The 10,803-nt window shown below is 40.9% G+C and overlaps 1 protein-coding gene across 3 annotated transcripts; it reads left to right on the forward strand.

Annotated features, from left to right (window-relative positions):
- The first annotated feature begins 2,725 nt into the window (after positions 1–2,725).
- Positions 2,726–6,759, forward strand: LOC125706426 (C-C motif chemokine 5-like). Of its 3 annotated transcripts, none has more exons than XM_048973123.1 (3): positions 2,726–2,897; positions 3,337–3,451; positions 6,386–6,759. In XM_048973123.1, exons 1-3 carry the CDS (start codon positions 2,834–2,836, stop codon positions 6,555–6,557), a joined length of 351 nt encoding a protein of 116 aa, XP_048829080.1. In that variant the 5' UTR covers positions 2,726–2,833; the 3' UTR covers positions 6,558–6,759. The 3 variants fall into 3 exon arrangements, with proteins under 3 accessions (XP_048829080.1, XP_048829079.1, XP_048829078.1); XM_048973122.1 differs by lacking the exon at positions 3,337–3,451 and adding an exon at positions 6,173–6,287; XM_048973121.1 differs by lacking the exons at positions 2,726–2,897; positions 3,337–3,451 and adding exons at positions 5,723–5,935; positions 6,173–6,287.
- Positions 6,760–10,803: the final 4,044 nt, after the last annotated feature.

The raw sequence follows: 10,803 nt of genomic DNA on the forward strand, positions 1-10,803 counted from the left end.
TCTGGATGCTCCTGACCCTTCTATCAGATGGTGGTAGGGGAGCAGTCCATGGGATGGGTGGGAGGGGTCTGTCACCAGGCTGACTGCACAGCGGATGACACTGCCTGTACAGTTTGGTTATTCGTGGGATTGCAGCCCCCATGATCCTCTCTGCTGTCCTCACTGTTTGGTGCAGGGACTTGTGGTCAGCGATGCTGCAGATGGTCCCTCAGTAAATGTGGTGAGGATTTGTCCAAAATTAATAAAACATTTCTAAGAACATGTTCCAGCTTTGTTTCTCAATGTATATATTAATTAACAGGATGATCTAATCATGCCATTATGATAGTTCTTGTTTTTCGTAGTATTTTAATGATAATTTGCTAGACAAGGAAGCAATTGCAAGGTATGACGATGTCATCCCCTTAAATATTCAGTTCAAAACAATGCTGAAATCCTCATTGTCAGAATTTGGGAAGTTTCTCCATTACAGACTCAACTGGTTGGTTGAAACAAAAGCTCTGGTATGGATTTGTACTTTCTGGATTTGACCTCTCCACCTCTGTCTATAATGGATTACCTTTTTGAGTAACTTCCCCAACACTGAGAATGATTACATATGGCAAACAGAACCACAATTTACTGATTAGAATAGAGCAGAGGGTCTTGTTCCCCAACCTTGAACCATTCACACCCTCCCTGATTTTCACTGTAAATGTAAAATGAATAATCTGCCCCAAAATAAAGCTAAATGAAATGCAAACCAGTTTATGTTAGGAGTAAAAGATGAGAAAATCATTTTACAAAAGAGTCTGTAAAAGCTACTAAGAATTCTAAGAATTTCACAGGCATTTCAGGCCTGTTTTCTTTAAAATGTGGAAGTAACAGAAATAACTGTTCCTTCCTCACTTTTTCTTCCATGAAAATGAAGTTCAGGAGAAGTTTTGCTGTATTGAATGTCATTCACTTTTTCCATCACGGACGATGTGTAACCAGAACCTACTCAGACCTGCTTCTTATGTTTGCTTTGGCACTGGGATATGCCTGTTTACTCTCACTTTAATTCTTATGTAAATGAACATAAGAAATTTACAAACGAGAGGAGGCCGTTCGGCCCATCAAGTTCATTTGGGGAGAACTTAACTAATAGCTCAGAGTTGCTAAAATTGTATCTAGCTCTGATTTAAAGGAACCCAGGGTTTTGGCTTGTGCTACACTAGCAGGAAGACTATTCCATACTCTACACGCTGTGTAAAGAAGGTGCTTCCTGAAATTCATTTTAAAATGTTCTGCTGCTAATTTCCACTTATGGCCACAAGTTCTAGTATTTAAACTAGTACTAAAATAGCCATTTGGCTGAACAATATCATAAGAACATAAGAAAAAATCTTTGAAAAAATGCCTGTTTATAGAGAGCTGCACATATTGACATTCTCACGATCAGGGCGCAAGCAGAGCAGAGATCGTGCGGGCAGGCGTGTAAGGAGCAGGCAAACAGTCCAAATCGGGGCAAAACTCGGGGTTTAATCAGGGGATCAGGTACCAGGAAACACCAGACGGATGGATACATTACCAAACCACAATGATGGACAAGGGAGACAAGCAAGACTAGGACTTAAATAGACAAGACTGATCAAAATAATCGGACAAAGCTGGAGACAATCAGGGAAGCGCACGTGGGTAATCAGGGGGCGTGGCACACACGAGGAGCGTCCGAGCCAGGCATCACAGACATAATATTCATAATAATAAAAAACCTGGCCTATATATGAAATGAAAATATTTTAAATATCTTTTTATTTTGTTTTTACAAGATAAAATTTAAAAGATTAGCCAGTCCTGGAGAGCTGGAACTCTGTGTAGCTTAGTTCTTTCCCTGTTCCACCACAAATGATTCAGCTCATGAGCTGTGTGGTAATTAATACAAGGACCAGAATCAGGTGTGTTAAATGAGGGTAAACCAAAAATTGTGCAGGGCTCCGGCCCTCCGGAACTGGAATTTGACACCCCTGCCCTACAGTACATAGTAAAATCAGTTACATTAAAATCAGGCTTCTTGTAGTAAGTTGGCTAAATAGCTTGTTCCATTTATTAAACTGAACTAACTTCTTATCTTATGATGCCCACAGCATTAAGCTAAATTCCTGATCTTGCTGGCTGAATGATTCTTTCAGAATCATATTTTAATGGCAGAAGGCATTATCTTGTTGAGAAAATCCATTCACAATGAGATCCATTTGGAGACATATGATCAGTACTAATATGCAGAACTTGTGTTATTCAAGCGTTTCATCCCTGTTTATCCCTGTTTATAGACACAGGTCTTGGCAAGCAGCTGTCAGTCTTCCTAACAGTGATTGATTCTGGGTTTAACATTATCCATATAGCACTTCTATACCATATTTATTTTCTGACTGTAAATGTCTCTTCTGAGTAATATCTAGTATATATCAATAATATCCATTTGATTAATATATATATATATAATAATGGAAACACAAGTATATAATATCTTTAAATATCAGCAAGACTACAGTGCTAGTTGTGCTGTCGTAAAAATGAAACCTGCATAGGAAATGGTATTAAGTCATTAGAATAAGGAAGCGCAAAATAACCGTGTGTTCATCAGCTTTTCCTTTTAAATGGTAAAGTCTTAGGGAAATTCCTGTGGGATTCAGAGAACTAATGCAGCTCTGCCTCTATATAAGACAGAGCAGAGGCACCTCTCAGACCAGGCTCAGCTCCTCTCAGTCCACCAGCACACAGCTACTGTACTGCTATCTGTCTCTCTCTCTCTGTCCATCTCTTTCCTCCTGCCTCTGCATCCATCCAGCTGGGATCCAGTGAGGGAACCATGAAGACTCTGTCTGCTGTTCTGTTCCTGGTGCTGCTCTGCTCTGTGCAGCTCGTCTACAGCAGTAAGTGTCTCAGAACCTCAAAATAAGCCTGTTTGCATCTTTATGCAAGGGGCAGCATGTGGCTCAGTGGGCTACATCTGTGTGGCTGTAATCAAAACCCAGCGTCAGCATGTCTGCAGGTCCTTGAGCAAGGCCCTTAGCCCCCAGCTCCCTGGGCCAGACAACTTACTCCACAAAGAGCAAGCTGAGGGAGGCGTGAAAACAATTTCTCCAGAGGGACATTAAAGTATTAATTATATGGTTTAGGAGAGCTTCTGAGTGGTTAAACTACTATTTTATGAAGTATATTTTTGCGTAATACTGTGCCTGTTTTAATAAGTGTGTTTGTAACATTTCTGATTTAATGTGTCTGCTGTACTAGAAACTCTGGCAGAGCTTGTGCGATATGATTCTTAACAAATGAACAATTAAAGTCAAAGTGAATGTCTGTTTTCCGTAGATACACCAGGTCTTTCTGTTCCCTGTTGTGTGAATTATTACAACAAAAGGATCCCACTGAGTCAGATTGTCTCATTCTCCGTGACCAGCAGCAGCTGTCCTAAAAGAGCATTAGTGTGAGTATTTGTTTATAATTGATATCACATCTAATGAGGAATATGTACATTGTCTGTTTCCTTAAAATGATGTACATTTTATTTCTGATTGTCTGCAGGTTTGTTACCAAAAGAAATCGGCCTCTCTGTGTAAATCCAGAGGAGGCCTGGGTCAGGAACCATGTCAGTAAGCTGAACAACAGGAAGACCACTGACTGACATCAACATCCACAAAAACAGCCAAGACCATCAATCACAGATCCAACCTCCAGTCTGACACTGAAGGACTGACCAGAAGAGGAGATGAAACTCCTGTCAGATTATTCCCATCATCTGAAATTTTAGCACGTGTTGAGTCTTCTTTTAATCCCCATTTTTTTTGGATATATTTATATTAATATATATGTAAACATATGCTTGGGTGATATACAGTTGTATTTGTACTTGTTTGAATAAATTATATATGAAATATATTTTTGTGTAAACTGTATTTGAATTTCTCTTTTGTTCCTATAAGTGTGTGAGTCTGTGCTGTAGCCACTCCCCCTCACTTGGTCTCTCTCGCCTGAATTCTAAACAGCCGCACTTCATTCCCAGTAACTGACAGATGTGCTTCATCTCCTTAACTAACTAGCCTATAAAACTGGTTTGGCCAGTCTGCAATGTGTGAGGAGTTGCTGATGAACATCTGGTTACTGAGCACTTCTCTGCCCTGTGGTCCCCTGAGTGTTTGAGCTCCCTTCGGTGTGGCTACACATGTGTGTTTCTCCTGATCTCCAACCCAGTTAGAGTGTGTGTTTTGACCCCTCTCTCGGTGTGAGTGTGTGTACCGATCTCCCTAGTGATGAGCTGATGAAGGTGTTCCCCATGACGTGCTGGGACATGTATCGAGTCTTCAAACCTTTTTTTTTTTTTTCAAACATAGTGGATTTGGCAATGAATCAATCAAACAATCTGGGAATGAAGCCTATATGTGTTTGCATCAAATAAATAATTTGGCTGGTATGACAGCAGGGAACATAATTGGGGGCCCAGTGTGACTGACTGTTATGGGATCCAAAATCTCTAGCAACATCCCTGCCGACAGTACATGATTATATTGTCCTTGTATTGCTATTTTTGTGTTACACAATGCTGTTTTGTTTGCTATTGTACTGTGTCTTGAGATCTGAAATTACATGTGCATGCAAGTGATTTCTCTTGCACATACTGTAATGTAGAGTCATGCAAAATGGTTCATCATTTCATTTTCGCCCTCCACCCCTTCCGGGGTATGGGCCGCCAAAGGTAGATCTCCAGAGGTTTCTGTCCTGGGCCATTCTTTCTAGTTGACTCCAGGTGTAGCCCATCCTTGTCATTTCTGCCTCGAGGTCTCGTCTCCAGGTGTTTCTTGGATGGCCTCTCTTCTGCTTGCCTTGGGGGTTCCATCTGAGAGCCTGTCTGGTGATGTTGGTTTGTGGTTTGCGGAGGGTATGCCCTATCCATCCCCATCTTCTCTTCCAGATTTCTGCAATGAAATGTGGCAACCACTCTCATTCAGAATTGTGGCGCTCAGAATCATACTTACATTGACATTTTGACAATATATCTATGCACTTTGGCTGTCATGGTTAAAACGATGCTGTTTGTACTTTTCATTTTGGTGACACTGACTACTTCATTGGTGTAATTATTTGCTTTTGAGACATGAGTTAATTATTTTGGGTGAGCTACAGGCTTTTGCAGCTAAACCATAGTGTTCTGCTATATGTATGAACTGTTTTGAGAAGTGCTCTTATGGTCTTGAAAACGTTACGTATATTTCACGAAATGTGCCAAAACAGCACACCATGTGGATTATGTCATTTCCAGGCGCACTCACTGCAACACAGAGATCAGCCTGAAAAATCATACTTCTCAACACAGCTTTTGGCCATAATATGCTCTCTGGCACTCATATTCATTCTACATTTTTAATTCAGTTAAGTTTTGCAATTGTACCTCAGGGATTAAAAATAGGCTTTAAAACTCATGCATGGGGAGCGTGAAGATAAAGTTAAAAAGATTATTACTGCCCAATGAAAAACTACATAAAATGCGAATAGATTTAAGCAAATGGGAATTGGTTAGACATTTTATATCAGGTAAATATCCATTCTTTAACAAGAATTTTACAGGGGATCTTTTCGCCACATATATACTGGGCCTGTTTTCTTTAAAATAAGGAAGAGAGAATTGCTTGTTCATCAACTTTTCCTTCTAAGAAAGTAAAATATTGGGGAAGTTCTGCTGGGTTCAGAGAAGTAATGCAGCTCTGCCTCTATATAAGACAGAGCAGAGGCGCCTCTCAGACCAGGTTCAGCTCCTCTCTGTCCTCCAGCACACGGCTGCTCCTCTCCCTCTCTGTCCATCTCTTTCCTCCTGCCTCTGCATCCATCCAGCTGGGATCCAGTGAGGGAACCATGAAGACTCTGTCTGCTGTTCTGTTCCTGGTGCTGCTCTGCTCTGTGCAGCTCGTCTACAGCAGTAAGTGCCTCAGAACCTCAACACAAGCCAGTTTGTATCTTTATATGCTTTAAGAGACTATAATCATGTTTTTTATATTGTACTTCTGAACTAAGTTTTGTGTTATACTGTGCCAGTTTTAATAAATGTGTGTAATATTTCTGATACAATATGTCTGCTATATTGTGAAGAAACTGTACCAGAGGTTATGTGACATAATGTTTAACAACAATTAAAGTGGTTGTCTGTTTTCTGTAGATACACCAGGTCTTTCTGTTCCCTGTTGCATGGATTATTACCACAAAAGAATCCCACTGAGTCAGATTGTCTCCGTCTCCGAGACCAGCAGCAGCTGTCCCAAAAGAGCATTAGTGTGAGTATTTATTTATCATTGATGTCATACTTTATCAGGAATAAGTACATTGGCTGTTACCTTTGGATGATGTAAATTTACTTTTTGATTGTCTGCAGGTTTGTTACCAACAGAAACCGGTCTTTCTGTGTAAATCCAGAGAAGGCCTGGGTCAGTAACCATGTCAGAAAATTGGACAACAGCAAGAACACTGAGGAACAACAACATCCACAAAAACAGCTGAGACCATCAATCACAGCACCAACCTCCAGTCTAACACTGAAGGACTGACCAGAAGAGGAGATGAAACCCGATGTCAGATTTTTAACATCAGCTGATATTTTATTTTGTCTATTTTTTCATGTTTTTGTTGGATATATTTATGCTATCTTCATTTGCTTGGGTAATATACAGATGTATTTATATTTGTCTGTGTGCATGGAATTCATGTTTTCGGTTTATCCCCAACTATGAATAAATATTTTTGCATAAACTGTACTTTCTCTTTTTCCTGGTATGAGATAATGTAATACTAATTTTATAATATATCACGTCACTACCTGTTTAATCCTGGATATATTGCATAATGTACTGATGAATTTATGTCTGGAATTGACCAAACCATACCACACTTTATAATTATGTATAATAACATTACATATTAATATTACATTATCTCACGGAGAAACTCCAATCATTAACTATTTAATTGAAGAAATTGTGGTATTGTTCCACATGGCTTTGTTCAGTTATCTCCCTGTACATATGGCATCATTAGGGAGTGATTTTATGGAAGAATGACATAAGAATTCCTTTTGCATCCTAAGTGCTTTTTTAAAACTCCAGGCTGAAACTGTATCACGGCGTGTCATAGTCACCACAATAAAAGACCTCAGTCTTATTGCAGACAAGAACTTAATATCTATGTCTAACATTAGAAATATATTATATGTTTACTCTATTTGGAAAATGGATGGATGGATGGAAATGATACAGTATGATATATACATGTTCTGCTTCCCAGACAATACAGTATACATTCTAGTACTGAGTTTACTGTGAAAGTTTAATTACTTGCACATATTGACATCGTTGCTCTTTCACTCTCTCACAGTTTCGCTCAGATGGTACCCGATAAACTTGTTTCATCCTTATCTTGTTGCGTTGCAGGACACGGTCAATTGTTGACAGACTCACACTATTTATTCCCTCAAAATGTATGTTGTCTTCTATAATCCACTGCTGTATTTCACACAGTCGAATTCGACTGCATTATTTCAATTAAGTTAGATTCAATTTCACTGAAAGAGAGAGAGAGAGAGAAAAAAATCAATCTTGTCGTCTCTCTGGGTCCGACCACAGAATTTCATCAACATCGCATGCAATGTTTTCTAGTCCAAGGCACCGGGGAAACTCCTGAAGTGCCTTATCCAGGCCTGACATGATGCCTGGTCAATATCCTCGCATGCCTCCTCCATTTCCTGTAAAAGAGCCATGCGTTGATGGGGATGACGGTCATAGACCTTCCAGCACCAGACAGAGAATAATTCTTCAATCGGATTCAAGAATGGAAAGTAAGGCGGGAGGTTGAGTACAGTGAAGAGTGGGTGATTTGTAAACCAGTTGCGGACCAAGGCAGCCCTAAGGAAACTAACATTGTCCCGTATGATGACGTACCTGGTCTGCTCTGGTCTCTAAACATTAGTGAGCGTATAATGTAGGCTGTCCAGGAATGTAATAATGTGTGCAGTGTTACATGGGCCCAGGGTTGCATGATGGTGAACTACACCGTTTTGACTTATAACTGCACACATAGTTATGTTACCACCACGTTGTCCTGGGACATTGGTGTCCAATAAGGTTCCTGCCATGTCTCCTCATTTTAGTGAGATTAAAACCTGCTTCATCCACAAAAATCAGCTCATGATCCATGGCATCTGCGTCTAGCTCCATCACTCTCTGGAAAAGACAAACAAATGCAGCACAGCAGGCCCGTGCTCAGCACTAGAGTTTGCACTTCCAGATTCAATACCAATGATACTATAGCTTACCTGCTCATATTCATATCGCAGTTGTTTTACGCGTTCACTGTGTCTTTCAAAAGGGACTCTGTAAATTTGTTTCATCCTGATTCTGTTGCTTGCCAGTACACGAGATAATATAGACATGCTCACATTGTTTATGTTTCAGAAGGTGATGTCATCCTCTATTATGCGCTGCTGTATTTCTCGTAGCCTAATGGAATTATTTGTGATCACCATATTGACTATATGGGTCTCTTGTTATTCAGTGAACATTCTTCCTCTGCCCCCAGATTCTGGATGTCTAGCAATTCTGTAGAGTAACAATTTCAGTTTTTACATGTACAGTATTGTTGTGTTCCTCATTAGGGTATGGTACTACTACAAAACTTACTGTGAAGTAACTGTACTAACCGATTCTCATTTTAAAATGTCCTTATGATGCCTGCTACAGTATAGCGGCTCAGGTTAGGATGAACCTGTTGGCCAGCTGATAAGCTGCAGCACTAATTAAGGTGCATACTACCAGGGTTAAAATAGGATACAGATGCAGAAACGTCAAAGCTAGCATAAGGTGTAAATACATACTTATTTTGGTTACATCATGCAGCAGTAATTGGTCTACATTCTCTGAAGGTTAAAAGGTTATAATATGTTTTGCCGGTGGGGGCGGCATGGTGGTGCAGTGGTTAGCACTGTTGCCTCACACCTCTGGGACCCGGGTTCGAGTCTCCGCCTGGGTTACATGTGTGCGGAGTTTGCATGTTCTCCCCATGTCGTCGTGGGGTTTCCTCCGGGTACTCCGGTTTCCCCCCACAGTCCAAAAACATGCTGAGGCTAATTGGAGTCGCTAAATTGCCCATAGGTGTGCATGTGTGAGTGAATGGTGTGTGAGTGTGCCCTGTGATGGGCTGGCCCCCCATCCTGGGTTGTTCCCTGCCTCGTGCCCATTGCTTCCGGGATAGGCTCCGGACCCCCCGCGACCCAGTAGGATAAGCGGTTTGGAAAATGGATGGATGGATGGATGTTTTGCCGGTTATATCTTTGCAGTATTCGCCCCAAAGGATTACATTCACCAAGTGTTATACAGCGTTGTATAATATTGAATATTACTGAAATGTTGTATGATTACAAAACCATATTTTGTATGTTGTAAAGTGTTTAAAATGCCTCATCTGTTTGTTGAAGTTACAAAGTGAAGTGTAATTAAATATAATTATAAATCAGTAGCTTGTTGAAAAGCATTTATATATTGTATGCAGTAAAAGTAAAAATAAACTTTATTGATATCAATTGTGTAGCCATTGTAGTTTATGACGTCACTGGGCCTGTTACGGCCCAAATCAGGAAAATCCGTGTCTGGGCCTATTATGGCCCAAATCAGAAAATCCATGTCAGGGCCGGCACAGAGCTGTGGTGTATTCGTATTTGTATGTAAAACAGTTGGTGACTGGCATGAATATAGGTCAATGGGAAATAGGCGGAAGAGACAGGGAGGACGGTGCGAAAAACGGGAAGTAAGGGAAATATAATAAAGAGTGATGTGTGTTGGTTCACCAGTCGGTCTCAGTGTGAGTTAATATGCGCAAGCAAGAAGCACATGAGACCGTCGATGCATTTGTTACTGCTTTATATGCACTTGCAGAGCACTGCAATTATGGACCATTGCATGACGAACTGATCAGAGACAGGATGGTGGCAGGGCTAGCTGATACACGACTTTCTGAACACATGCAAATGGAAAAAGACCTAGACCTGGAAAAAAACATTAATATGGCAAGGCAATCAGAGGAGATTAAAAATCAGCAAAACACATTGAAGAATGATGCCACTGGTATTAATCAGATGGTTGGTGGCTCTGTGGAAAGACTGTTTAAGGGCCGACAACAAAAAGAACAGGACAAATATAACAAATTCAAAAGTAAGGCAGTAAAGCAGCACCGTGCCCAGAGCAAAAATGCAAGAAGCTCCCAGTGTTACAGGTGTGGAGAGATGCTCTATCCCAAGTCTGAGTGCCCTGCCAAAGATGCAAAGTGTCGTTCCTGTGGGAAGAAAGGCCATTTCCAGCATGTGTGCTGTACTGGCTAAGTGGTGCACAGTATTGAGGAAGAGGAGGAAAATTTCCTCCTTGGCTCAATGACATCTGAGATTGATGCATGGACAACTGTAATAGACATGATGGGCAAAAACATCACTTTCAAACTTGACACTGGTGCAGTTGTCCCTGCAGTGTCACAGACCGTCTTTAGCTGTTTATCCCCCAATGGTCAACAGCGCCTTCTCCAGAAAGCTGAGAGACCCTTGCTAGGTCCAGATAGAATTCCACTAGAAATGGTGGGGTATGTGAGACTACAGCTTAGGGCTGTAGACAGGCAGATAGAGCAGAAAGTGTATGTGGTCAAAAACCTCAGTACGCCCTTTCTTGGGTTACTCTGCCATGTTGGCAGCATAGATCTGGAGTCTCTAAAGTCAAATTACCCTAAACTTTGTAGCAGCCTATGCGAGGTACGCAAACC

The sequence above is a fragment of the Brienomyrus brachyistius genome, chromosome 13 (genome assembly GCF_023856365.1).
Source record: "Brienomyrus brachyistius isolate T26 chromosome 13, BBRACH_0.4, whole genome shotgun sequence".
Classification (NCBI taxonomy): Eukaryota; Metazoa; Chordata; class Actinopteri; order Osteoglossiformes; family Mormyridae; genus Brienomyrus; species Brienomyrus brachyistius.

Coding starts and splice junctions, on each gene's coding strand:
- LOC125706426 (XM_048973123.1), top strand. CDS start 2,834: ATGAAGACTCTGTCTGCTGTTCTGTTCCTGGTGCTGCTCTGCTCTGTG. Junction 2,898..3,336: donor TGTGCAGCTCGTCTACAGCA/GTAAGTGTCTCA, acceptor TGTTTTCCGTAG/ATACACCAGGTCTTTCTGTT. Junction 3,452..6,385: donor TGTCCTAAAAGAGCATTAGT/GTGAGTATTTGT, acceptor GATTGTCTGCAG/GTTTGTTACCAACAGAAACC.